The sequence below is a fragment of the Galeopterus variegatus genome, unplaced genomic scaffold (genome assembly GCF_000696425.1).
Source record: "Galeopterus variegatus unplaced genomic scaffold, G_variegatus-3.0.2 Scaffold5463, whole genome shotgun sequence".
Taxonomy (NCBI): domain Eukaryota; kingdom Metazoa; phylum Chordata; class Mammalia; order Dermoptera; family Cynocephalidae; genus Galeopterus; species Galeopterus variegatus.
This window is the reverse complement of record NW_007731574.1, coordinates 44,213-71,770: the sequence shown is the minus strand read 5'-3', so window position 1 is coordinate 71,770 and position 27,558 is coordinate 44,213. Positions and strand designations below refer to the sequence as shown.

The following is a 27,558-nucleotide window of genomic DNA, read 5'->3' as shown; positions in this document are numbered from 1 at the left end:
GATCCGAACCCTCGGCGGGAGCGCCGCCGCACTTCCCAAGCGGAGCACTTATCCAGTGCGCCACCGGGCCGGCCCCCCCTTTCCTAATTCTAATTCCCTATGAAAGTAGATAAAGGTCTTGCAAAACAAGCCACAGTGAGGATCCTTTAGGAGAGGTGAGACCTCTAATGCTTACACTGGGCACTGGCCTGCCCATTCCCTGGAGTGCCTTGTGCTTGGCCAGTGTGGCTGGGATGGAGGAACTGAGCTAGAATATTCCCCAGCTTCCTCACTCCTGCTGTTCCGAGTCACCCTTTGTCTGCCTCACCATTAGCTAAGGGGGCTGATTATGCCACTGGAGGTGGGCGCCACTGTGGTACACGTCACTGCCGAGAGGAGGGATTCTTGTGCCCAGAGTGGTGGACCAAGAGCTGTGTCTGGGCTTGAGGATGGGCTTGTGTTGGTGGCGTTTGGCAGCTGTGGGTGGCAGGGAGAGGTTTCTGCATCCTATGTCAGTGGTTCCTCTCCTGGGGCTGCATGACTGATGAGCGTTGCAGACGTCCTCTGTAGGCACATACCTGCAAAGTCATCGCCGCTGCCTCCTGGCAGGGAGGTGGTGGGAGGAGGCCTGGGCTCGCCCGGGTCTGGGTGGCTTTCTCTCAGCAGGGGATGGGGGGACCTCCCACACACAGGCACATGTCCGTGCGCCTCTTCCTCCAGCAGGTGGAGGCTCATGCTGCTGGCCAGGCACCAGTTAGCATCCAGAGGCAAAGCACAGCACCCCCCACTGCAGACCTCACAGAAACGCCCCTGGTTTGGGCTGGCCGCAAGTCCCTGCTCTGAGCCTCTGCGTCGTCAGCGTTAGCTCCATGTGCACAGTCTGTGTCATCGGCCAGAACCTCCCTGGCAGCTGGAGCAATTTGTGACTGGCTGCAGGTGGGGAGAGGAGCTTTGTTCCTCAGACTTCTTGGCTGAGACGCCTGGTCTGTCGCTGGAGCATGTTTGATGCTGGAGCCTGAGGCAGAGGCTTTGGCCAGAGCCGGCATTCATTCAGAGGCACATAGGAAGGGGGGAGCCCCAGACCCCTGAAAGTCCCACCCAGGGTCTGAGTGCTGTAGCAGAGGCTGAGGGGCAGGTTCTCCGCGGGTCTCGGAAGTGAGTTGAGAGCCCAGGGGAAGCTGACAGATACGCAGAGACTTCAGAGCTTTGGGGTTCAGAACGTGGCCGGCAGCTCTGCAGCCCAGCGTGGAATCACGGGATGGGGGAGGGAAGGGGGTGTTGGGCCGTGGTAGTGGGCACGGGGCTGGGGCGGCTGGGCTTCATCCACAGGAAGCAGTGGCAAACCCTCAGAGGCTGGGGTTTCACAGGGTACATCTGGAGGCCGGGGGTGGGGAGCGTATGTGGAGGGGAGGGAGGGGCAGGGCAGAGGCTAGGACTGTCCCAGGGATGAGGTGAGGCTGGCAGTGGGCTGGCACAGCAGAGATGGAACACGAGAGAGGATTTCAGAGACCTGACCCCCGGCTGGGGGTGGAGCAGGGAACAGGGGTGAGCCTGCCAGCCAGCAGGGCGAACACCACAGGGAAGGTCAGCCTGTGTGTGATAGGGGAGGTGGTGGGGGTGTTTCCCCTTCTCATGCAGGCTTCCTCATTCTCCCTGGGCTGAACAAGTCAGTTCTTACTCTTCTTAAAATGAGGGCCGGCCCGGTGGCGCACTGGAGAGTGTGCCGCTTGGGAGTGTGGCGGCGCTCCCGCCGAGGGTTCAAATCCCATGTGGAGACCGGTTCCCGCTCACCGGCTGAGCGCGGTGCGGGTGCAACACCAAGGGTTGCGATCCCGTTGCCGGTCAGTAAAAAAGACAAAAAGGAAAAAAAAAAAAAAAGAGTCTTGTTCATATCTTTTTATTATGTGCTGGAGGTAAGCTGTTAATGACGTAAAAACTGGCCTGGGGGTGGAGGTTGGGGGAGGGCTGGTTTGTAGTGTGTGTGCCCATTTCCTTGGTGTAAACGCTTCCAGCCTGGCTGAAAGTGAACCTCCAGCTTGAGGTGGGAAGAAACACACAGGAGCCCCATATGCAGTGTCCCACCCTCAGATATGATAGACATAAATGGTCAATCAAGAAGTGGTGAGGTTAGCATATTCATCGTTTGCTTGTTATATAGTGTATATAACTGTAAGTTTTGTGACTCAGTTTTTAATAATGGCTGTATGTAAAACTGATCAGCGCAACTGCATCCCTCAGCGTGTGGCCACGTCCGTCTTCAAAGCCAGCAACAATTCTTGGAGTCCTTCTTTCACCTCTGACCTCTCTGATTTCCCCTTCTGTCCACCACGCTGAGAAAACTGCTTTTGAAGGGCTCATGTATTTAGAGTAGACACACCTGGATAATATAGTCATGGCAGATACCACATCACATTCACAGGGTTCACCCCCCACTCAGAGGGGTTACACAAGGGTGAATGAGGGCCCTTGGGGTCGTCTTAGGATTCTGCTTACCACAGAGCCCTGTAGGCCATTTTTAAGTACCAGGTTTACTGTAAAAAAAAAGAAAAAGAAAAGGGATTTCCCCCCAAGAGAATACACAGTGAAGCTATCCCGTAAATGGCCCAAGGTGGTCGTATCGGTTGGTAGGATTCACAGGCCATCCTGGTTTGTTCCTATTTAAAGTGACTGACCTGAAGGCTGTCAAGGAGCAGAACTTGGATCTGCCCTGCACCCTAGGCAGGAGGTGAGCATTAGGGAGAACCCAGCAGCTCGCCGTGTTCCTGAGTCCAGGACGCTGTACTGACCCTTGGGCCAGAAATCAGTTTGTCTCCGGCTCCCCTGGGGATAGGGGAAGATGAGGTGTATCAGGCAGGGTCCAGTACAGAAACAGAAACCAGAGCAATTATTTTAACAGATAATTTAATAGAGACCACTGTTAAGCCAGGTATTGGGAGAACAGAAAAGTCCAAAAGGGACACAAGGACAGCACAGAGGAAGCACCTGCCACACCCCGGCCCCAGCTTTACATAGCCAGCACTGTGGGATAAAAGAGAAAAGGTTGGGGTCATTAGAACTTAAAAGCTGGGAGAAGGGACGCGGCTGACTTGTGCTGCGGGTCTGTAGGGTATGTGATGAGGAATTCTGCACGTGATGAGAAAACCATACCAGCGGATTCAGCTGCTGCCATAGGAAGGAAGTGTCATTGCCCGGGAGAGAAGAGAAGAGCATGGGTAAAGCTGACTGGAAGAGCAGGTGCCTTCTCTTACCCCAGCCTGTTGGCAGGGCCTGGCAGAGAACCACTGCCGGGCAGGGATGTGATATCCAGAGTGCACTCCCGGCATTGCAGGGCAGAGCACAGAAAAGAGAGATTGAGCTGAAGGAGGCTCACCACCCTTGTTTAGTGTCTGGACAGGAGGACACTGCATTGGTTTCATCAAGCACTCTCATTTGGTGGGATTTCCAGAATGATCCATGAAGCGCTTCTGCATGAGTCTCAGCAGTGGCCTCCGGGTCTTCTCCCTTCGGGTTGGTCGCTCCCCAACAAGTTTCCTAAGTAAAGGAATGGAGCAATCCCGTCGACAGACATGTGCAGCATCGAAAGCACAGATGTGGAGCCTGATTGGGGGGCCCTTCTGCTCCCGGCTCCCATCTTGGAGCTGAGCCCCCACATTGTCTTTTCTTCTGGCTCTGGCTGAGTTTTGCACGTGCAGTTTCATAGGTGGACTCTGGAAATGTTTGATCTAGCAATGTGGTACTGACTAATAAACTGACTTTTGATGATGGTATTTGAAATGGAGATGCCACCCAGGGGCTTAGCTCTCTGTACTTTAAAAGCAGAAAACAGTGACTTCATTCTCAGATAACATTTGCCAGCTTCACGGGATTAATTATCTACACATACAGAAGCAATGGAGCGGAATGTTTTGGCAGCATTTTCAGGATTCGTGTCATCGTGGCTTCAAATCTTTCTCCTGAGTTGATTAGGATTTTAAGGGATTTGAAATACTGCAAGCCATGCCTGTGTACAGGAGACCATAGAGTCAGCCAAGTAAATTTGCAAAGTGCCAATTTTAACTTTTTAGTTTAATGAGTGCCAACCTTTGTTTCATTACTTTAGTGATAATACTGTCTTAAAGAATTTAGAAGGACCTTGGTGAACACAGATCGTGAGCATATAGCTCAGTGGATTATCACCCAGTGAGCGGCACCCACATGAAGAACTAGGAATAGACTGGGAACAGCACCCAGAACCCCCTGCCTGTCACTGCCCCCCATCCTGATTGCTGACACCAGACGCAGTTCCTGGTGTTGAATGTTAAGGTGAGATTCGAAGGATGTCGGATGTTGAGGTGAAGAGAGACAGAGCACTGGGAAGTTTTTGGGTGCCCAGGAGATGGTGAGGAAGGCCGGTGCCGGGATACCAAGGGCTGGGGGCCACCAGCCGCTGCAGTTACAGGTAGCAGCGCCCTGGTCTCTGCCCCTCTCTGTGTCTCTCGCATCCGCTCTCGTGAGCCTGGCACCATGGGAAGAAGCGGTCGGCTGCACTGCCCAGCCAGGCCCTCGGTCTTGCTTCCTCCGGGTGCGGCTAGAAACCCACGTTCTCACAACAGAGAGGCTCACCACCCTTGTTTAGTGTCTGGACAGGAGGACACTGCATTGGTTTCATCAAGCACTCTCATTTGGTGGGATTTCCAGAATGATCCATGAAGCGCTTCTGCATGAGTCTCAGCAGTGGCCTCCGGGTCTTCTCCCTTCGGGTTGGTCGCTCCCCAACAAGTTTCCTAAGTAAAGGAATGGAGCAATCCCGTCGACAGACATGTGCAGCATCGAAAGCACAGATGTGGAGCCTGATTGGGGGGCCCTTCTGCTCCCCACATTGGTGGCCCTCCAGCCTGGGCCCAGGGACCCACACCTCCTGGCCTCTAACACTCCCCTCTTCTGAGTCAGTGCTCACGCCATTGTCAGTGCACCTGCTGTGAGTTAATGGGATCCCAGACCCGGCTCTCTGACCCCTGTTCCTTCTCTGTCTTACAGGTTTTGGGATTTGAAATTGATGCAGTGAACTCGGTCCAGTTTTCCAACCACACAGGTAAGGCACGGGCCTCAGTAGTCACCACAAAACTGAGCTTGGGCATGAGCAGTGGCCCTTTAGCGACCTGGGGGTGCCGGGGCTTGCCTTTCTTGGAGTGTAGGCTGCTGTGTTTGTGTCTCAGCTTGGCTGCATTGGAGCTGGATGGCACCTCTGGTGGAACCTCTCAGTGCCTTGGTCTCCTCCTCCGTAAATCAGGCTGGTAACGCTAGCCCCTGTAAGGTTGCTAGAGTTAAATGAGTAAATTGTGTAAAGTGCTTGGGCTGGTGGCTCAGAGCACAGGCATGTCATCCTGTGTTGCCGTGTGATGTGCCCATTCATGTCCCTTGTCCATCAGCGGAGCGCCTCGGGCCATCAGGAATGTCCCTGTGTTATTGTTCTGCTGGGGGGATACGTAGGTGGTTCTGGTTATCTCTGTTAACACCAGTGCCACTGGAAGCCTGTGTGTGTGTCTGAGTGCACGGAGACAGGATTTCACTGGCTCAGAGTACCGAGGGTCGCAGCCCTTGGAAGCCCCTCCTGTTGTCCAGGCAGAGTGCCTACTTCCCACACCCTCTGACCACTGGCCTTGGGAGCCTGCAGTGTGTGGAGCCTGCCCTGCTCCCCATGGTCCCCACACTGCCGTGGTGGCAGGAGAACAAAGCACTCAGTTCTTTGAAACATCACCATGTCACCTCTCCCGAAATTCCTCTGAACCCAGACAGAAACTCGGGAGCACAGATTGTCCAGAAAAAGCCTGGCAGAGCGTGAACAGGACATGAGGGAGGGGGCCTTGGCCCGTGCGCTCTGGATTTTTCGTAATTCTCTTGGATGTGATATTTCTTGGAAGGGGAAGTATTATAAGTTATAAATTGAGGAGGAAGAATAATGGCAGATGAAAAGGCTCCGATTTTCACTAGAAGTCCCTTCCTGCCCTTGCATGCTGAGCCAGCTGGGTGTTCTGAAATTTGGAGAAATCTCAAAAAACCAAAGTGCCTCCAGTGATCCTCCCTGAGCCCCGTGTGTTCTTATTGACTGTCCTGACCACCTCCTATACTTATTTACTTATTTATTTACAAGTCGGGGAGCCACGCTGGCTGCACATGAAATTTGTAATTAGGTTTATTTTTGAGGATCACTTTGCACTGTACTCGGCACGATCAGTCCAGCATCGGCAAAGACTCAGCTCAGAAGCTCTGCGGCCCCTTGCGCCTATATCCCAGGATGAGGGAGGGGGCTCCCGGGGACTTCGGCTGCGTTTGGCTGCCTTCTGGGCTCCTGTGGAACCTTCTCAGTTGGTGGTAGAAAAGCCATCCTGAGCGGCCTAAGACAGAAAGGGGTCTCTAGACTGTCCCAGGAGGGGTGGGATGATTAGACCTCCAAGTGCACAGGGGCCCCCACAGGTGCAGAGCAAGGTTAAGGGGGATGGGGGCTTCCCTTCCAGGGGGGCCCACCCCTGTGGTTCCTGGGAGGTCCCTAGAGTAAAGAAGGAGCCTGCTTTTCCCGTTCAGCCTCCTGCCAATGCCGGGAGGGCCTGCCTGGCTCAGGTCCCCCCAGTCAGCTCTGTGACTGGCTCCAGGTGCCCTGTACTTGGGCCCACGGGGTCATCCGTCTGTGCAGCCTAATGTGGAAGGCTTCCTAGGAGTCCTCCACCAAAGCTGTCTCTGCAGCTCAGGTGCAGCCACGTGAGGGGAGGCCTCTTCCTCCTGTCCCCCAGCTGCCCACTGTGTGCTGCTCAGAAATGAGGTTGGCCTGTCTCTCAAACCTGGCCCCTGTGGCACATGGCACCTGGGAAACCATGGGAGCTGGTGGCTAGGACTAGTGACTCAGCTGCCACCATGCAGCCCCTTGGCTCCCCGCCAACTCCCGGGCCAGGGAGCAGGGCTTTGTCACCCACTGCGAGGAGAAGACCTGGAAGGAATCTTTTTTTCCTAAAGGCCTGGAGGCACTTTTTTTTTTTATTGGACTCCCCTCGGAAGCATCTGTCCAACCTGTTTTACACACCGTGGCACCTCGCACGGGTGTGGAGGCCGTCCTGCTCTCGAGCATCCTTGGTCCAGGGCTGCACTTCCCAAGCTGTTTGGGGAGGGCCCTGCTGTTTTGTCACTTTTCCATGTGGTCCTAGTGTGTGTGCCCAGGATGCAGTTCATGCCATGCATGAGTGGCCATACGGGTCAACCACAAACTGTACTCTGGTCAACAAGCGACCACACATTGGGACACTTAAGAGATACCGGTGACCACAGTGGCTTTCTAACACTTCCTGGGAAATCTGCTTGTCCCTGGGCAACAGCGGAGTTGTGCAGCCATCACCACAGTCAATTTCAGAGCATTTTCATCTTCCAAACAAGAAACTGTGTTCCCAGGAACAGCCCCTCCCCCACCCCCTCCCCCAGTCCTGACAACCACCAATCCTTCCTCTATGTGAATTTGCCTGTTCTGGACATTTCCTGTAAACGGTGTCACACAGTGTGTGGTCTTTGTGTCTGGCTTCGGTCGCTGAGGATCACGTCCTCGAGGTGCATCTGTGCTGCAGCATGTGTCAGCACTTCACCCCGTTTTACAGCTGAACAACATTCCATTATGTGGATGGGCCTCGTTTATTTATCCATGCACCTGCTGGTGGACATTTGGGTCATTTCCACCTTTTGTTTGTTATAAATCATGCTGCTATGAACTGTCGTTTGCACATTTTTTTTGTGGACATGTTTTCAGTTATGTCCAGTGTGTACCTAGGAGTTAAAGGTGGGGTCACACAGGACATGCCTAATTCCCTAGCAAGGAGCTGTGATGACACATGTGAGATGTCATCCTTCAGGGAACTCGCAGGAGACTCGGCGCCCAGGGCCATCACTGGGTCTGGCTACATGGGCACCTCTATTTGGCATAATCCAAAATTCCAGGCTCGGGGCTGGCTAGTTAGCTCACTTGGTTTTAGCTCACCTGGGAGAGCATGGTGTTGAGAACACCAAGGTCCAGGGTTCAGATCCCTGTACTGGCCAGCTGCCAAAAAAACAACAAACTTACATAGAACACCAAGGTCCAGGGTTCAGATCCCTGTACTGGCCAGCTGCCAAAAAAACAACAAACAAAACACAAAATTCCAGATTCCCAGAGGGGAAGCAGGTGCTCATTGTAAACCACATGCTTGTACAGAGAGCCGCTTGTAATTACCAGTTCTGGGAACGGTGGGAAATTCCAGTCCCCAGATGCAGCAGAGGCAGCCCTGGGAGCAGGCTTTCCCAGGGCAGCAGTCTCAGGCCCTCCCTTCTCTTTTCTGTACATCCTCCCCCTTCAGTTCTTCCACGCCCTGAAATTCCAGTCCCCAGATGCAGCAGAGGCAGCCCTGGGAGCAGGCTTTCCCAGGGCAGCAGCCTCAGGCCCTCCCTTCTCTTTTCTGTACATCCTCCCCCTTCAGTTCTTCCACGCCCTCTTTGCACCTTCCAGGCAGCCGGGCTTGAAGGAGTCTCTGCCTCTGTGATCAACATTCTTCAGTTGCTCCTTCAGCAAGGGTTTCCTGGAGCTTCCTGTTCCCCAAGAGTCCCTGCCCCAAGTGCGTCAGGAAGGCATCCTGGCTGGAGATTGGTGGATGGGGCAGGCTGCTGCCATGGCACCTGGAGTTTGGAGTGCGAGGGGGCAGGACAGGTAACCAGCTGCTAGACACGGTGGTCCTCACTGTGAGGAAGGGGCAGCTGGTGCAGACACAGAGAGCATCAGGGCCAGAGAGGGCTGGGGACAGGCGCCTGGTGACAGACACCCAGCAAGGGGCCAGGCCCAAACCAGACTCCCTGGCAGGGTGGGCCGGAGGAGCCACTCACTTGGCCTCTGGTTTTTCATCTATAAATCGAATGAGTGGGACAGAGGATCTGAGTGCTTCTCTCCTGTTCCAGATGGTTCTCATGGGCCCTGGACTCATACTGAGTCATGGAGAAGGTGCAGGTCTAGCTTCCTCATTTAGTTAAGGGCTGGCCTTGGAGGGGCCGTGTGTTTGACACTGGCTGAGGGCGTGCGTCTCACCTTCCTCATGGCGTCCTGTGTGCTGAGTTGCATCCCCCTAAATTCACACGTTGAAGCCCTGACCCCCAGTACCACAGAATGTGGCTGTATTTAGAGATAGGTGGCTAAAGATTTAGTTAAGGTAAAATAAGGTCATTAGGGTGGGCCCTGATTCAGTCTGACTGAGTCCTTACAAGAAGAGGAGATCAGGACACAGACACTCAGAGGGATAAGCACGTGAGGACACAGGGAGAAGACACCACCTGTAAGCCCAGGAGGGAGGCCTCAGGAGGAACCAGCCCTGTCACACCTTGACCTCGGATGTCCAGCCTCCAGAACTGTGAGAGAGAAATTCCTGTTGAAACCGCCCAGTCTGTGCTCCTTTTGTTATGGCATCCATGACAACTAATAAACTACAGTGTAGTCAAGTTAAACCCCACCGTGGTTGGAAGGATATTCAGAAAACCAGTAATAGAAAGGATCAGAAAGGTCCATTGTTTGTTACGGCAGCCCCAGGCCTTCCTTGAGCCAAAAGGTGTCCAGGACAGGATCAGAGGTGTACCAGCTCTTTCTGACAACCAGATCCCTGCACGGCCCCTGCTGGACTCTCCCCAGGTGACCTGTTTAACACGGGGTCAGTCAGTTTCGCAGTCTGTGATAGATTCTCTCTTCAGGGTGAGTTTCACTGGTATTTTCATGTAGAATGGCAGATGGGCCACACGTCCCAGAGGCTGCTCATTTCTGGAGAACTGCTTTTGAAAGCTGTTGTGAGGCATTTGTTCCAGACATGCTTTATGACAGCTCCTGCGGGAAGCCAAAGGAGCCCTTTCCAGCCGGAGCCAGCCTCATACACAGGCCAAACTTCAGGGGTCCCACGTTGCAGGAGGGACCCCCAGCAGGCTGGCAGTCCTGCTGGCAGGAAGCAGATATGACTGTCTACCTGCAGGGTATGCTTCACCCTGGTTACCTGTTGGGCTGAGGGCAGGTTGCACATCTGGGCTGGGGCCTGTTTCCCATTCATGTTTGCCTCTTGGTCAGGATTTGATCTAAGCCTTGCTTCTGTGGCTTTAAGGAGCTTGTGTGGGAGGAGTGGCAGGTTGGGGACATGAGGAGCACCTGTCTGCCAGGGTGCCAAGGTGACAGGAATCGAGCAGCTCGGCCTGGATTGCTGGAAATGCGTGCTGTAGGCGCTCAAACAAGAGCCTGTGACACAGGGGTGCCCGAGATGCCCCTACTAAAGACGTGGAGAAGTGATGCACCTGCATGTGCCAGTGTGCCCCCACCATGTCCTTCCTGTCTGTAAAGAAGACACTGGTTCCACAGGGGTCTGCAGGCTGGCCTGGGAGCTGAGCACCCCATACACTGGATTAATTCCAGCAGGAGCTGGCAGTAAGAAGGTGCGGGATCCCTGACATCGGTAACGGTAATCCCAGACAGCATAGGAGCAGGTGTGCTTTCAGAGGGGCTTTGAGGTGTCCTGCATGGACAGGGATCGGGGGACCCGTCAAGGCACCGTGCCTGGTCAATCGATCTCATTCTGTGTCGGGGAAGCCTGTGGTTCCCTTGCATATGCATCAGCCTGAGTGATCTGCTGTTCCTCCAGGCTACACCCACTGGAAGGGTCAAGTGCTGAACTCAGATGAACTCCACGAGCTTTACGAGGGCCTGAAGCTGAACAATGTGAACAAATATGATTACGTGCTCACAGGTGAGGGTCTGAAGGGAGCCGGGCGTGGGAGGCCTGTGCACTTTATCCCAACCAGGGTGGACTCCGGGGAAGGCCCAGAGCACCTTTGCCTTGGCTTGTCCCTGGTCCCTGCCCCCATCAAGGAGAGACTTGGTGTGCATGAGGGACCACCACATCCTGGTCACCTTGGGGGTCCTGGTCATGCTGTACCTGCTCAGATGATAGCTGTCTTGTCTGTGCCAAGTCACCACCATGCCTGCAGCCACACTGGGGGTTCTGGTGCCCATGGGAGGGGACAGGTGGGGTGTTGGAAATGCCGCCTGGGGCAGGAAATGGTGGAGGGCAATATACCCAGGTAAGTGACACATTGCCACCTGGCACCTTGCTTTCCTTTGTCAACTTACCGGTTAAAGAAAAAATTACTTGGCTGATCCTGCCAGTAAAAAAGAAAAAAAACACGAGGTCAAGGGTTTGGATCCCCTTCCTAGCCAGCCACACACACAAAAAAAGACAAACAATTTGTATTATTATACATTGTTAAAAGTGATATATGCTTATTATTGCATACAGAGAATATGGAAAAAGGAAAAAATTACTCATGCATCTGTCACCCATGGGTCCATTCAACACTTAACATTTCTTTTGGGAAACGCCCGGCCTCCTCTCCGTGACTACAGATTGTTGGGGACACCTGGCTGCAGGGCCTCAGACCTGCCCCCTGTTCATACTGACCGTTTTGAGGGGCCTTACTTCTCTTGCTGCCACAGCTGGTGTGAGTCCCCTGTTTTCTGAGGATAGCCTGGATTTTCCCTCCCAAAGGGTACACAAGAGACACGTCATTCCTGGCCACGGTGGTGGACATCGTGCGGGAGTTGAAGCAGCAGAACCCCAGCCTCGTGTACGGTGGGTGCCAGGCCTGGGCCGGTGGCATGGGCCGGGGAGGGGTGGTTCAGCCCTTTCTCCTCCCCCAGCTGGGAACATGGTGTCTTCAGGGCCTCCAGGAGCTGCCTTCGGAACTCTGCAGCGGGTTAGACGTCTTCAAGTGGAGCCTGGTGTCTTACTTGGGAGGGAAGGTTGCACCTGTGCCACTCGATGGTGTCAGCATGTGAAGGCCTGGCCTGCCCAGGGACTGCTGCTGGGCGTGTGCAACCACACTGACCCTAAGAGGGCGGCAGAGGGGTAGACACCTGGATAGGGCTGCAGCTAATGAGTGGGTGGGGGCCCAAGTCTTGGGTAGATGGCCTTTCTTTTGGAGGCCAGGCAGCACTGGGTCCACCTTATCACCTGGGAGAAGGGGCAGCATTAGCCCGATGTTACAGACAGGGCTGTTTCCCAGGGTGCAGGTCTCCTGGGGTGTGAGGTGGTCCCCACCCTGCTCTGGCCTGAGAGTGGGTTTGACTCAACATGTTGGTCTGCCCTCGCTGTGGACTATTACCCAGAGGGAACATGCCTGTGGGAGGAGATGGCATGAGGCCTAGATTTGGTGGATCTGGGGCGGGAGGGGGAGGGGCTGCTGCATCCCGTGGGTGACTAGAGGATCCAGTGCTGTGTCACAAGAAAGGCGCAAGTGATCATAATTAAATAGAGGTTAACCAGAGCACTTGCAAAGTGCCAGGTGGCAAGACAGATGAGAATAGGGGCCACGCTGCTTCCCACGCTTTCAGTTGCACCTTAACGTGGATGTGAAGTTAGAAGCGGTGAGTGCTGAGGTACCACTCACACCGACTGGGATGGCTGTGATCAAAAAGCAAAAAGACAGAAAACAACAAGTGCGGGTGAGGACAGGAAGACCCTGGAGTCCTCGTGCATTGCTGGTGGGAACGCACGGTGGTGCAGCTGCTGTGGAGCACGGTCTTGTCCCCAGCATATCAGTTAGCATGACCAGCACTTCCATGCCAGGGATGTATTCAAAGTGTAGTAACTGAAAACAGGACTCAGATACTTATATACCCCTGTTCATATCGCCCTGTTCACCCTAGCCAAGAGAGAAGCAACCCAGGTGTTCACTAACGGTGAGTGGGAATAGAATGTGGTCTGTACACATGGGGGTAGTATTCAGCTTTGAAAAGGAAGGATTCTCAGGGCCAGTCCATGGCTCACTTGGGAGACTGTGGTGCTGATAACACCAAGGCCACAGGTTCCCATACAGGGATGGCCGGTTTGCTCACTGGGTGAGCGTGGTGCTGACAACACCAAGTCAAGGGTTAAGATCCCCTTACCGGTCATCTTTAAAACAAAAAGAAGAGGAAGGAAATTCTGACACACGCTACGGCATGGATGAACCTTGAAAACATTATGCTCAGTGAAAGAAGCCAGACACTTAAGGACTTATTATAAGATTCCACTTACATGAAATATTTAGAATAGGTAAATTCATAGAGACAGGAAGCAGATTATAGGCTGCCAGGGGCTAGGGGGAGGGGGAATGGGGAGTCAGTGTTTAATTGGGACAGGGTGTCAATTTGGGGGATGAAAACATTTTGGAGATGGACGGTGGTAATGGTTGTACACCAGTGTGAATCTACTTAATGACACTGAATTGTACACCTAAAAACAGTTAAAATGGCAAAGATTATGTTATATATGTATTTTTGCAACACGAAAATTAAAAAAAAAATTTGAGGGTCTGTTACCTGTCGGCTGCAGCCTTCGCTGATCAGATGCCTCATGTCTCCGCAGTGTGTGATCCTGTGATGGGTGACAAGAGGAACGGAGAAGGCTACATGGTGAGTGATGTCACGTGTGTGATTCAGTGTGGTGCGTGGAGCTACACCGTTAGACCAGAAGGCAGGACACCTCTCTAAGCGTCTGCTTGAGGAGACACCACTGTCCGGGGTGAGGATGTAATCCTTGCTGAGACTGAAAAATGGTCAGCAAGTGTTTTTTGTACAGAGCCAGGTAGAAAACAAGTATTTGGGCTTTGCAGGTCATGAGTCTCTGTTGTAGCCCAGAGCAGCCACAGATGATGACATGTAATTAAGTGGGCGTGGTGTTTCCTAATAAAATTTCACTTGCAGACACTGAAATTTGAATTTACTTACAATTTTCATGTGTCACCAAATGTTATTTTTTTCCCACATTTTTTCCCTAGCCATTTAAAAATGTAAAAATCCCTTTTAGCTCATGAGCTGCACAAACACAGGTAACGGGGCCATAGCTTACCGACCCTGATGTAGGGTAAAGTGCCCAGGCCAGCTCCTACCTGCCCCACTTGGTCAGTAGTTGAGGTCAGGGTGTCGGCAGGCATTTAGCCAGGAGAGGCAGGCAGTTCCTCAGTGTCTGTCCCTCCACCTTGTCCTGTGCCTGTTTTCTGGAAGGTTCTTTGCACCAGGGCCCTTCCTCTAGGACCCTAGCTCACACTGCCCTCTCTTTCTTGCTCTCCCCAAAGGGGGGCCTAGCTGCCCCAGAGCAGACACTTGTGTTTGGATTCCGAAAAGTTGAGGCCACTGTCCAGTTCAGTGTGGCTATGGGATCTGTCTTCTAGATTTCTTTTGTTCGTTTTGTTTTGGTGCCCGGCTGATAATGGAGATCTGAACCCTTGACCTTGTTGTTATCACCATTGCACTTTAGTAAACTGAGCTAACTGGCCAGCCCTGTCCTCTGGATTTTGATCACATTTATTTCCCCGTGTGAGCCACAACCAGCCTAAACATGAGTTCATGTGTTGGGCTCAGATGAACAGATGATCCGTACTTCACATTTCTACGTGAGTTTGAAAGGACCATGCGGGGCTTGCCACCTAGTGTCAGGTTTTAAAGAGCCTTTCTTTGATTTTATGGTCACCCTGATGGGGTGGGCAGGTGCTTGTGTACCCTTGCTGCCTTCCAGGCTTGCATTTGTAACAGTGGCCGACTGGTGGTCACCATGGGCTCAGATGAACAGATGATCCGTACTTCACATTTCTACGTGAGTTTGAAAGGACCATGCTGGGCTTGCCACCTAGTGTCAGGTTTTAAAGAGCCTTTCTTTGATTTTATGGTCACCCTGATGGGTTGGGCAGGTGCTTGTGTACCCTTGCTGCCTTCCAGGCTTGCATTTGTAACAGTGGCCGACTGGTGGTCACCGTGTGCCCTGAACACCAGGCACAAAGGTCCATCCCCATGCGACCTCTGGTTCCCAGAGGTTCCCAGGAGCAAGGTGAGGGGAAGGGATTTGAGAGCCAGGCCATTCAGCCAGGGACTGGTGAAATACCCTATAAAGTAAACAAAATGCTTTCAGAGCTTTGCGTTGGACCTTGGCTTCAGGATCCTTTTTAAAGAAATCTGATAGCTAGAGAACACTGGTGCGTTGGGTTGTTTGTTGGACAATCTACAACAAAAATAATGAGTAGCCCAAGAGTGGGTTGACTCCTGTCACCACGACTTCCACAGATGAGCTAAAGAGCTGGCGAGTCGGGCTCCCGGTACAGGTAGGCAACAGCATCACCAGTGCTCCCTGCCACCAGGCTGGTCAGCGCCACTCTGCACCCACCCTGTGAGGTTCCTGTTTCTCATCTCCCTGCCCCTTTGCATTCTGGTCAAGCAGACCCTGGCCTGAGCCCTCCCTTGAGGACCCCTCTGGGCCTGGTGAGCTCCCGACCCGATATGCTGGAGCGCATACTGCCCGCTCAGTGTGAGCGCCCCTGCTCCACAGTTGAGTGTCCGGATTGCAGGGAGTCGGAGGGCTTTTCGGCACGTGCCCTCTGGTGTAATCCCTGCTTCGTGAGTCAGCCTCTGTCCCTGTCTTCTCTTCTCTTCAGTACGTCCCGCGGGACCTCCTCCCAGTTTACAGAGAAAAAGTGGTGCCAGTCGCAGACATCATCACCCCCAACCAGTTCGAGGCCGAGTGAGTATTTTTAAATGTCTGCGGCTCTCAGAACTCCCACAGGGGAGCCTCAGAGAACAGGCCGGGAATGTCTCCATGTCTGCCCAGGAGGTTTCCCGAGGCCACCAAGGTCCTGCCTCAGGCTTGAGCACCAGTCTAGCTGGAATGGGAGTTGGGGAAGCCACCCGCCCATATCCCAGTGCAGACTCAGCCAGCTGGCCTAGGTCTTGCATTCAGGAGTAGTGGCAGCATGGGACTGTGTCACCAGACTCCCCGCAGTGACTGCTGCCCTCACAGTTTTCCTGGTAGCAACATCCTTTGGGGGTAGAAAGGGAAGAGGTGTCCCAGCAGAGTGAGGACACACATGGCTGGAAATGCTGGGCATGGAGAGCTTCAGCAGCAACTGAGACAGGCAAGGCAGGCCAGGCCCACATCCCTCTGTGAGGTTAAAAGAAGTGTGTTGCCCCCACCTCACATATCAGGTTTCAGAAGGCCTTTCTTTGGGCGGGTGGCCCTACCTGATTAATTAAGGAATCAGACACCCAGGGAAAACCACCCATCACCCAGTGCTGGAAAGGGTGGAGCTGCTCTGTGGGGCAGTCTCCTTCATAGTTTAGGCCGTGAGCCAGGTCCCTATTGTCTCCCAGGCCTCCCATTCATGTAGGGTGGGAGTGCCTGGACTCTTGGAGGCCTGGGGTTCCCTGACATGAGCTCATCCAAACTGGGTGATGACATCTCACCTTGAGGACCCTGAACTGTGGGTGGGTGCATGGGAGAGTGGTCCCTTAGCCATTTGCAGTCTTTGGCTTTCTGGGACATTGGTTACCCTCCCTGGCACCGTGTGCTGTGGCGTGGATCATTGGGGGGTGCGGGCCATTCTTCCTGTCTGCTGTAACGCCTAGATATTGACCACAACTGGAATCCTACCAGACCCCTGTAATGTGTGGGAATTCCCTTTCAAAACCACATTTTACTCTTGGCCAGCCCCCACCACACCCCACCCCACCCCACCCGTCATATAGATGCTGAGTTAGTTCCCTGTGGGGACGAGGAGGCGGGTTATCAGAACCACGGTAGCCTCGGGAACATTACACATACAACCCAGAGAGGATTCATCTCATATTGTCCCTGCCTGTCCCTCTTGCCTGTCTTCCAGGTTACTGAGTGGCAGAAAGATCCACAGCCAGGAAGAAGCGTTAGCGGTAAGACCACCGAAGCCTGGTGTGGAACAAGCCACACTGTTCACGGTGGGGAGGGGACAGCCACCTGGCCATGGGGCTGGGAGATGGGCCAGCCTCCGCACCTCAACTGCACTTCCAGGGTGTGACATACTGTGAATTCTGTCCAGGTCACTGGTTGCTGGCAGCTCAGCACTGTCTGCTGAGCTTGTAACAGCACTGCTGTGTGAGTGTCTGGGGGCCGCTGTAACAAAGCACCACAAACAGCAAGGCTGGAAACAACAGAAATTCATTCTCTCACAGTTCTGGCGGCTGAAAGTCCAAACTCAGGATGTGGGCAGGGTCACGCTCCCTCTGAAACCTGCAAGGAAGAGCCCTTCCTTGCCTCTGCCAGCGACTTGGGTGGCTGGCACTCCTTGGCTTATCAAGCATCATTCCAGTCTCTGCCTCCATCTTCACACGGCTGTCTTTTGCCTATGTGAACATTTGGGGGTCTCCTCCTCTTATAAGGACACCAGTCCTGTTGGATTGAAGACTCCTCCCACTCTGGTGCGACCTTATCTTAACTATTCAATATGCAGTGACCCTGTTTCCAAATAAGGTCACATTCTGTGGTATTGGGGGTTAGGTCCTCAACATATTGTTTCACGGTTCAGCCTGTAACAGTCACCAACAGTTATTGAGCGCTTACTGTGTGCCAGGCGCTGAGTGAGCTCTGGACATGATCTCGGGTACTGCGTTCGGCAAACACCCCAGATGCGAGCCATCAGCACCCCAGTTTGCCTCGCTGGGAACCTCCAGTTCATGCTTTCTTGCCCAGAGAAAAGCGGCACATGGGGATGTGCAACCCAGACTCCTGCAGTAGCAGCCATGCCAGGCGTGGGTGAGCTGTGTGTCTCTTCACAGGTGGGGCAGTTCTCGCACCCCGGCTAGGCCCCAGCTGCACACAGGGAGTCCTGCCGCATAGCCCCAGGTTTTGCTGCGTGGCGGATGGTTGGAGAAGCAAACGCACAGTTTGGGCACATCAAGCACATGCTGGTGCCACTGAAATGACCTGTATAGTCGGGGCCTTCAGAGGCCCGTAGGGAGTGTGTGTGTGTGTGTGTGCACATGTGTGTGGGCATGTGCAGAGATATTACCGGGAGGTGGCCTGTGCCATTTGGGGGCTGCCAGGCCCATCTGGAGTGTGCAGGGCAGGTGCACAGGAGGGCCTGGCAGGTGCTCCTGGGTAGGAGCTGGTGCTGCAGCCAGGGCGAGATTTCATCTTCAGAGTCCTTTCACCCCTCCCTCCTGGGCCTTGTTAACTGTGAGCCTCATGCTGGCACTGAGCCGTGGATGGAGTTGCCTTGGCCCTCTAGGGCTCCTTGAGTTTTCCAATTCTTCCAGAGACCCAGGACAGGGTGTCTGTGGGAGTCCTGAGCGGGCACTGGGCCTGTGGCAGGTGCAGCTCACCAGGTTTTCAGCTTCTCCTTTCCCCAGCTCCTCAGGCTAAGCCCTGTAAGAGGGTGCAGGGGGCCTGACCATAGGCTGTCAGTTGGGGAGGATGATGCCAGCCAGGAGCCCTCTCTCTGGGAACGCTACTGTTGGGATCTGGCCGAGGGGAGCATGGGTATGTGTTGCCGTGCTGGGCTGACATGCTCCCCATGCTGCCGGCAGGTGATGGACGTGCTGCACTCCATGGGCCCAGACACGGTGGTCATCACCAGCTCAGACCTGCCCTCCCCGCGGGGCAGTGACTACCTGATCGCATTGGGGAGCCAGAGGATAAGTAAGTGCCATGCCTGCTGCATGCCACCCCTACTGCCACGTGCCACTGGCTCTTCTTTGGTCTCAGCTCAAGTGTCTTTTAAGGCTTGTTTTGGGTTTAAGAGAATGAACATTTTTCTTGTTCAGCAGGTAGCTAAGTTCCTGAACAGTTGTGATCTCCTGCAGAAGATCAGACTGAGAACAGGAGCAGGAGGGTCCATGAAGTGGGTCAGGCAGGACGTGGGGTGTTAGCAGGCTGCCTCTCAGTGCTCCTGAGCCGTGGCACTGGGGTGACATCCCCATGTCACAGGCTCAGCAGTCAGGTGGGATGTCCTGGACCACATGGGCTGCATGGAATGGCCCAGCTGGAATGTGGCTTCCATGGACCAGGCATCCACTGGCCTCCCTCGGAGCCGGGGCCAGATCCTGAACTCACTGGGGCTATGTTTCTGCTCAGCTGTGTTTGTCGTTTAATTTTATAAATGCCACCAGGATTAATTTTGTCTGAATGGTGATAAAATGACACACAAGCCTGGGGTCAGATGCTAAGGTAGTGTCCAAGTTTGCACTCACTGGCCCCAAGAGTAGTCTCGCATGCGGCCTTGTCCCTGCTCTCTGCATCTGGGTGTGTGAGCCTTGTACACGTGTCACACACGTGTCATACACATGTCATCTTAACACGTCTAGATGTTCCCTTGTTCCTGGCACCCTTATTTCCCTCTTGGCCAGTGTCCAGTGTCCCCCCCGAGGCTCCAGTCTTTCTTTCTCCCTTGGGCACAGGCATCCTCTGAGCCCCACGGCTCCTAAATGAGGCCACCCATGCTCTCCATATGAACACCCTGTGAGCAGGTGACAGTGACCCTCCCTGCTGCTGTGCTGGGGAGGAGCCGGGATAGGGAGGACTGGCTGTTCCCAGGGTGGTGCTGGCCCTCTTCTGACCGTGCCCAGCTGCCTGCCTTATCTTCCCCCTGCCCCCCAGGGAGGCCTGACGGCTCCGTGGTGACAGAGCGCATCCGGGTGGACATGCTGAAGGTGGATGCCGTTTTTGTGGGCACCGGGGATCTCTTCGCCGCCATGCTCCTGGCATGGACACACAAGCATCCCAACAATCTCAAGGTCAGCCACACGCTCTGCTTCTGCTGTGCTTCATGGGGAGCTGGTTACCATGGTCCCAAGAGGGGAGCCTGGGCCTGAGCGCCAGTCAAGTTGGGTCGGGGAGGTGATGGCCAGGCTGTGGCCTCTCTCTGCTCCTATGGGAAGGAAGAACAATCAGAGTGCCTTGGGGCTCTGGTGGGAAGATGAGTGTGTTTGGAACACACCCTGGAGTTAACCAGGTCCCACCCCTGAGGAGAAGCCCGAGGTGGAGGGAGCCGCCTGGTGTTAGCGCAGGACTGTGTGAAACTGTTGATGCTTGGTGACCTAGAAGCTGCTTCTAGGAAGACAGCTCAGTACACGTTTGTTTCTTTAAATGTAAACACTGGACAGAAAGGCTGGGAGCTGCCCTTTGGGGACTGAGAGGCAGGAGGCCAAGGACAAGGGCAAGTGCATTGCAGTCGGACTTGGCACCAAAAGCTGTTTTCTGTGCACTGCCCCAAGTCTGCCTCCTGCGTTATGCATTCATGCAGATGCTGCTGGGCAGAGTGGATCCATTGCTAGACTGGGCTTGGTGAACTGGGGTGTGGGGCCTCGGGGCCTTGCTTGTGTGCTGCATGGCTAAGTGCGTAGCTCGGCAGGGGTGTCCCCAGGTTCTTCCACCTCCTCCTGCACCATGTGTGGAAAGGTTGCCTCGTGATCTCTTATCAAACTGCTTTGGTCTGACGCCCCATCCGCTGACAGCCAGAGTTTGTCCTCTTCCAGTGCTGTTGAGCACAGAGTTGAAAGCATGAAGATTTCACAGCCCTGGGCTCATTCAGCCAAGCTCCCTGTGGTGTGTCTCTTGCCGTGTGCCACGGTGGGCTCAGGCGGGCGGGGGCCCTGTGCCCCTTCAGAACACAGGGAAGGGCAGGTGGGAGGGAGAGGCAGCAGAAGGAAGCAGCACTCCTCACCATTGGGTGCACTCAGCGAGAAGGGTTTGGAAGTCAGCATCTGGACGGGGTCCCCTGTCTTTGCTGGGCACCTGGAGGGGCCGCATTTCCCGTGGGTGTGGGCGCAACCCCTCCCAAATAGGTCAGTTAATGGCTGAACTTGTTCGTAAAATGAAGGATGTGGATTGTGCCCCTCACCTCTCATGTGACAAGCCTGCTGCAGATCCTGAACTTGAAGCTGGAACGTGTGGCCCCTCAAGGACAGAGGGCACAACAGGCCTGCAGTGTAAACGGGCAGTGGCGGGAGCTGCCTCTGGTGCAGGGCTGCAGAAACCTGCCGGCTAGTACCAGAGGAGGCCTCACTGCTGGGGCACCCAGGGCCAGTCCTGGTTATGGGGTTGGGGGTGCGTTTCACTTGCTCCCTAGCACCTGTTGAGTCCCCCAAGTTTCTGATCTTGAGACACCAGTGAGTGATGACTTTGGCTGAGTTTCAGGGAGGAGCTTTTCCCCTATAGATCCTTTACAACCAGTGAATTCCAGGATTTCCTACCAAGCACCTGCTACACGCCAGGCAACATAAAGGCCATGCGACACAGCCTCTTCCCAAGAGTCGTCTCTGGTCCAGAGGGAGGTGGTTTGTTTAAGATGCAGGCGTCTGGGCTGGCTGGTCTCAGGTGGTTAGAGTGTGGTACTGATAACACCAAGGTCAAGGGTTTGGATCCCCATACCAGCCAGCCACCAAAAAACAACCCCCAGAACACTCAAAAGAAAAAGTAATATGTAGGCATCTGCTCATCTCTCGCAGGATCTTTTTGTGGGTGGTTCTGCAGTCAGCCATCCACGAGGGCCTGTTTCAAGCACGTGTGATAGAGGAGCCCGCTCCCTGGTGACTCAGAGGGCAGAACAGCACTTGCATTAGCAGGAATCCCCTCCACATGTGACGGGCAGGCCAGGCACAGCAGGGCTAGGGGTGGGGTGAGGTGGGGTGGGGGGTTGGGCTCAGAGTCTCTCTCCTCCCTGCAGGTAGCCTGTGAGAAGACCCTGTCAGCCATGCACCACGTCCTGCAGAGGACCATCCAGTGTGCAAAAGGTATGCAGTTCTCTATGCCTTCCCAGGGGACATGTCCCCATGCCAGCTGCATCTGGGAGCCTTGGTCAGAGAAGTTGGTGGCCGGGGAGACAGCACGTACCTTGAGGGTGACAAGTTTCTCTTGCGAAGGAAGAGGTCACTGCCCTTGGGCTATAGGATTGGGGCCTGCAGTGACATGGATCCCCCCTTTTGACACGGGAACTCAGGAGGAAATTGAGTGTGTTGGGCTGGGACAGAGGCATGGGAAGGAGGAAAGAGGAAAGAAACTCCCAGAACTGCCCCTTCTTCTGCCCCTTCCACAAATCCTTTGCTTGTTCTGCAGCCCAAGCAGGGGAAGGACAGAAGCCCAGTCCAGCCCACCTGGAGCTGCGGATGGTCCAGAGCAAGAAGGACATCGAAGACCCGGAGGTTGTCGTCCAGGCCACGGTGCTGTGAGGGCGCCGCGCACTGGCCCCCCACACAGCATATTGGTATCTGTTTTCGTCCCTGTGAAAAATGTAACGTCTGCCTTAGAGCCACGACCGAAACTTGACATTTTTTTCTTTCATGAGTGTGCAGCATCAACAGGTCTTAATTGTGAAAATGTGCCAGTGTGCTTTTTAAAAAATAACAAAACGATCACAGAAATTTGTGATTTGAAAACCCAGCTCCCCTCCCCCAAGGCATCTGGGCCTCATGAGAACCAGACGGTGTTGACCGTCTCAGGGGTCCCACATGGGTACGTGGTGGTGGGAGAGAGGCTGAGGGCGGGGCCTGCTGTCCCTCGGACCTGGTGTTGAGCCACTGGTTGCTGCTGCTGCTCCATCCTTGCCCCGAGGGGCCGGGCCTGGGGGTAGCACCTGTGTCTTTGCACCTCTGAGAAGGAGAGCTGGGTTTAACCACTGACATCCGGGAGAATTATGCCAAATATCTTTATGTCGTTCTGATTCTACACTCTGTGCTTCTGCATCAGAATTTTTGTTTCTTAACTTGCTGTTCATTAGGAACCTGGGGATTTCAGACCCTGCGCTGTTGTTTAACATATGGAAAGGTTTAATATTAGCTTGCTCAGGTGCACGCTGGTGCCGTGGTTACACTGGCAGGGACCTTTCCAGAGCCCAGCAAGTTCAAATTGGTCTGCCAAACTTCACAGGTAGCAGCAGGAACTGCCGTAACTCACGAGCATCTTCTACGCATTTGCGGAGCACCGTGAGGGAGACACTGGTAAAAAAAAAAAAGGCTGATGCTGGGCCAAGGACAGCTTGTGAAGTTCTGGACAATGACCATGTGGCATTCCTTGTGGCACGTCACCTAATTTGTGGCTTGGTAGGTTAAGTACTGCGGGCTTGCCACATACTTCTGGTGATAGTGCACTGCACCACAGCGTTGTGCACAGACAGGGACAGCAGACAGAGGTGGGCACTCTCCCCCTTCACTTGCAGATTTAACCTTTCTTGCCCCTGCCCTCCCTCCACCCTCGGTACTACGTTCTCTGCCAGCCAAAGGGAGGCAGGAGGCCCCTTCACAAAGCCAGTTGCAGATCTCCACCCCCTTGGAAGTTCTGCTCCCAGAGGGGAGGCTGTTGGCACAGTGGAGGGGCAGCTCTCAGACCCCTTGGGAAGGCTGGGACAGCAAAGGCCACAGTGCTAGCTCTGACACAGTCCAGCTGTCCACTGCTCAGGTGACTTTGCTGGTCCTACTTTGTTCCCAGTTTGGAGTACCCCTAGGCATGGGTGCAGGTGGGGATGCCTGCCTGGATCTCAGCACCCCCAATCCCTGCATCTTGCTCCAGGGGGTGCAGATGTTTGCTCTTCTGCAAACCCATAGCCTGGAGATAACAGAGAGGCTGCAAGAAGTAGGGAGCCTTAAGTGGCCCCCTGGGAAAGCAGACTCTCCAAGGGGTACCCCTGTCCCTTCCCCCGCAGGCGGGCCCTCTCTCAGAGCCTACACCCTCTGTTAACGCAGTTCCAGTATCTCCCAGAAAGATTCCCATCTACTGGTGGTGCATTCTTCATTTTGTTGAAAAATGCACTAAAATGAAGAGGTGCTGGCCTACACTGCCTTTGCCACACCATTCCACCTCCCAGGCTCCCCACTTCACTCCTATTCCGGATGTCCTAACTTCTGCATCTCCCAGGCAGCTGTGCTCAGGGTCAGGGTTGGTTGGCTCCCCTGCCACAGCCAGCGAATCAGGGCGTGGGTTTCCCTGCCGTGTTTCATGGTCCGCAGACACGGATGGCAGCTCCTCCACACCCCGGGGCCCGTGGTCCTTGCAGGAAGGAGGAAGACTGTGGCCAGTTGCCTGACAGAGAGGCAGCCTCTCCAACAGGCAAGCACAGGGGCCAGCCAAACTCAGGCTACAAGGCCTATAGAGGACCCTTGACAGGAAATACTGTCACAGCCAAGCAGATTGCCAGCAACAGAAGAAGTTTTTTCCCCTTCTTTATCAAGAGCAAGTGTGGGACTGGGGAAGGAAATGCATCTCTTTTCAATGAGACCATGAAAAACTCCCTGAAAATGCAGCATTGGTGTAGGGGCTGATTCTGTGTGTGCAGCAGATTCTAAGGACAAGGTGCCGTGTGAACATGTGCTGCTCAATTCTTCGTCCCGTAAAGGTTTCATTTCATAGGCTTTGTCCCCACGTTAGGGTTATTCTTTGACTTTCTATATTATGCGTAGAACGATGAGGATCATTCCACCCTCAAGAGCGTCCTGTAAAATCGTGAACTCTGGTCCATTCTGAAACTTTCTCTTCTGTCTTCTGTGGCTGTACAGCCCTGAGGCAAGGAGTAGTTGTAGCTTGTCACGTGGCTAAGCAGGAGGGATTTGGGGGTTTCTTTTAATTTTTTGCGGCTAGCTGGTGCAGGGATCTTAACCCATTACCTTGGGGTTATAAGGCTGTGCTTTAACCAACTGAGCTAACCAGCCAGCCAATTTGGGGGTTTCTGAGTCCTGGTGCCTTTGTGGAGTGCGGGACTTATGTAGAAATAATGTGAGTGTCTATGAGAAGACAGTGCCCACATCCCCCCTCCACAAGCCAGGTGTTCTTACACCAGGATGTTGGTGGAGTCTGCACAGTCTTAGGCTTATTTCCACGCAGACGTGTTCCATCTCCAACTCGAGCAATGGCCCTGGGCGATCTTGGTTTACAGTTTCCCATCCAGGAAGTTAACCATGGACATTGGCGAGGGTGTTTGATACAACTTGTATCCAAATTAGAATTAATCTTTGTTTTTGATTTCCATAGTTTAGTGACATGCAAAATAATAATAATAACTTATTTTATAATGAAAGCAGTATTAGCCCAGAATTGCCTGCTGATTGTCAGCGTACAGAATTTTAATACTTTCTTCATCCAGTTTTTCAAATCTTCTCTTGTAGACCTTAAGGATGAATTACAAAATATCCTTTTTTAAATCAATTTTAAATCATTGCCTGGTCCAGCTAGGGTAATTGTGTGCATCTAGTTATTTTTGTAATACATGTCATTTGTAAAAATGATGCTGAATGTCCTATTAAACTTGTTAGAGACAATTTTTAAAATGTTTAATTTATGGTGGACCAAGCCAGGCATGTCTTTACTGCACCGATGAGTAGATAAGGATTTTTTTAGTGTTGGGAACAGTGGGTAAAAATGCTGCCTGCATCCAGGCTTCCTGAGTCTAGGTAGAGCCACGTGGCACCAGACTCGCTGAATGTTTTCATTGCACCATACAGCCCTCTGCAGGCCAGAGGTGCCTTCCCTTCCAGTTGTCCCACATGGCTCCTTGCACTAAGACTCCCTGGAGAGCTGGCTCCCTTGTCCATCCAAGGAGCAGGTTGGATGGGTGCTGACCACCAGAGCCAAGTGGGCACTCAGAAGGACCCCAGGACCTGGGCAGGGTGGCTCTGGAAGGTCAGGCCTGCTGCCCAAAGGTCAATCATTAGCCCTAAGCCAGGGAAGCCTTGAACTTGGTCCCCAGGATGTGGGTGGACATCATCCCCCCCAGGGCTCCCAGCATGGTGGAGGAGGGCCCGTGCACAAGCGGTCTGGTAGATTGGGCAGAGCTGGGCATGTGTGTGTGTATTGCATGTCCGAGTTATGGTCACTTTCTGCTGACAGGTGCAGCATCTGACAGAGGCAGGTGCTGGCTGGCAGTCCATTTCTTATAGTCAGCACTGTGGTTTCTGCGCACTTCCCGCTCCTACCTGCAGGGGTTGCAGTGAGGCCAGAGGAGCCCAGGTGGTGGCGGGCTGTGGAGACCCCACCCTGTGCCCACCACCCTGGTACATTAAACATGAGCCTCCCTTCTAGGGGATTTGTTTTTTCAGTAAGTCAGTCTTGCTCTGTTAGGCACAGAACCAGACTTTGTGCCTGCCTTACAGTGAGTGGTGGGCCGAGTGGTGTCTCCATCTGCAGCGCCTGGTGGGGATCGTGGTGGCACCAGAGCTGTCTTAAAGCTGGTGCCTGGGTGTCCTGCTACACAGCTGAGGTTTAGTTACTAAAGTTGGAGGCTTCCTGTTGTGTGTGTGTCTTGCTGAGTCTGCAGTTTATTCCTGGTGCAGGATGTTTTCTGTTCTTAATGTGGGAGAAACTGATTAAAAAACAGCATCTTATAAACCAGAGGTCTGCCTTCTGTTACAACACAGCGCATTCATTTGTTTAAAACAACTTAATGAGTAACTTTAGATCTGACTTAGTGAATAATTTAAAGCTTTATATTTATGGAAAATTTTTTCCTAGCTTTTTTTTTTTTAATTCTGGAAGAATAAAAGGTGTTTGAAAAGTGTCCCCACTGTCTGAGGCACACAGGGCCCTGTCCTCAGAGCGGGAGGCCTTAGCTTCCATCTCTGACCCTGCATGGGGTAAACCTTGCTGGGGGACCTCCAGCCTCTGCTCTGGTCCCTTCCCCAATCCACTGTGGGGCAGTTCCTGATCTTTATGCACCAGGAAACCCATTTCCAGTGGGAAATGTTGTCAGGAGGCCATGGGGCCACTCACCCCGCCAGTGGGGCGTCACTGCCCTGCAAGTCACTTCTGAAATGGAAAGCAAGGGCAAGCCCTTGGCCCAGCAGAATTGGGTGGGTGGGAATGAGGAGAGACAATGCCGCCCTGAGCCCCCATGCTTGGGAAGCCCCCACACAGCCTTAGTGTGGTGAGACAACTTCTCCTAAGTAAAGCCATGGGTCCAGCCTTACTCGCGTGTTCCCAGGGCTGGCCGTCTCCAGGACACCCGTGGAAGCGCCCTCCTCCTGGCTTAGAGCTGAGTGGCCAAGTTGGCAGTGTTTGGAGCCACTCGAGTTACTTTCTGTCCCAGGACCAGCTCCTGGCATGAGGAGGGTGGGACTGTGGCTGGTGGGACAAAAAAGAGCAATCGGTGGGCTCAGCAGACCCTCCCAACATGTCCCCAAGAGTGACAGGAGCAGGGAGCAAACCTCAGAGCTCAAGTCCAAGTAACCACAAGGTGTCTGATGCTGTGTTGTTGATGACAGGAGGGGTGGAGGTTAATGTTTTTGGAAACAGATTTGAGTGCTAGATGAAGTCTCTGAAGGACAAGACGTGAGTGACGTTTTGAATGCTTTAACTCTATAGCTGCATAATTCCTAATTTAGAACTTCAGTCAGAATTTCATCCAAATATTGCAAAACTGGATCAACGGGAGGACTGAGGTCCTGGCCCGGTTCCTGCCTTGGAAGCAGCTTGGCTTCTTGGGGGCATCTCAGCCTTTGGGACACAGCATGTGTCACCCACGGTCCCTGCTGCCAAGCAAGGGACCATCTCTGAGGTCCTGGGGGCAGCTTCATTAGCCCAGAGTCCTCCAGGCCTGTGTTCTGTGCTGCGTGATGTGTTTGTAAACATCAGTAACTGTCAGCATTGTGTAGCCATGTCTGTTTTGTGCTGGTCCTGTTGACCTCTGTGATTATCCACAAATAAATATTTTCATGGTGATTGTGCTGAGGTGTGATGGTTTCTTCCCACCTTAGGGATTCCCTCTTCTCTACTATCTGTGTGTTACTCAGAGCTGCCTTGTCCAGCCAGCCAAGCT

General features: G+C 53.6%; 1 protein-coding gene across 1 annotated transcript; it reads left to right on the top strand.

Moving 5' to 3' along the window:
- The first annotated feature begins 4,664 nt into the window (after nucleotides 1-4,664).
- PDXK (pyridoxal (pyridoxine, vitamin B6) kinase) lies at nucleotides 4,665-27,461 on the top strand. The gene is made up of 11 exons (XM_008589467.1): nucleotides 4,665-4,718; nucleotides 4,996-5,050; nucleotides 10,629-10,733; nucleotides 11,532-11,615; nucleotides 13,392-13,438; nucleotides 15,451-15,536; nucleotides 16,672-16,717; nucleotides 18,350-18,461; nucleotides 19,419-19,555; nucleotides 21,487-21,553; nucleotides 21,876-27,461. Exons 1-11 carry the CDS (start codon nucleotides 4,665-4,667, stop codon nucleotides 21,986-21,988), a joined length of 906 nt encoding a protein of 301 aa, XP_008587689.1. The 3' UTR covers nucleotides 21,989-27,461.
- Nucleotides 27,462-27,558: the final 97 nt, after the last annotated feature.

Excerpts from the sequence above, each read along its gene's own strand:
- PDXK (XM_008589467.1), top strand. The coding sequence starts at position 4,665 with ATGAAGCGCTTCTGCATGAGTCTCAGCAGTGGCCTCCGGGTCTTCTCC. Across the intron at positions 10,734-11,531 it reads ATATGATTACGTGCTCACAG|GGTACACAAGAGACACGTCA; the intron begins GTGAGGGTCTGA and ends TCCCTCCCAAAG. Across the intron at positions 11,616-13,391 it reads GAACCCCAGCCTCGTGTACG|TGTGTGATCCTGTGATGGGT; the intron begins GTGGGTGCCAGG and ends ATGTCTCCGCAG.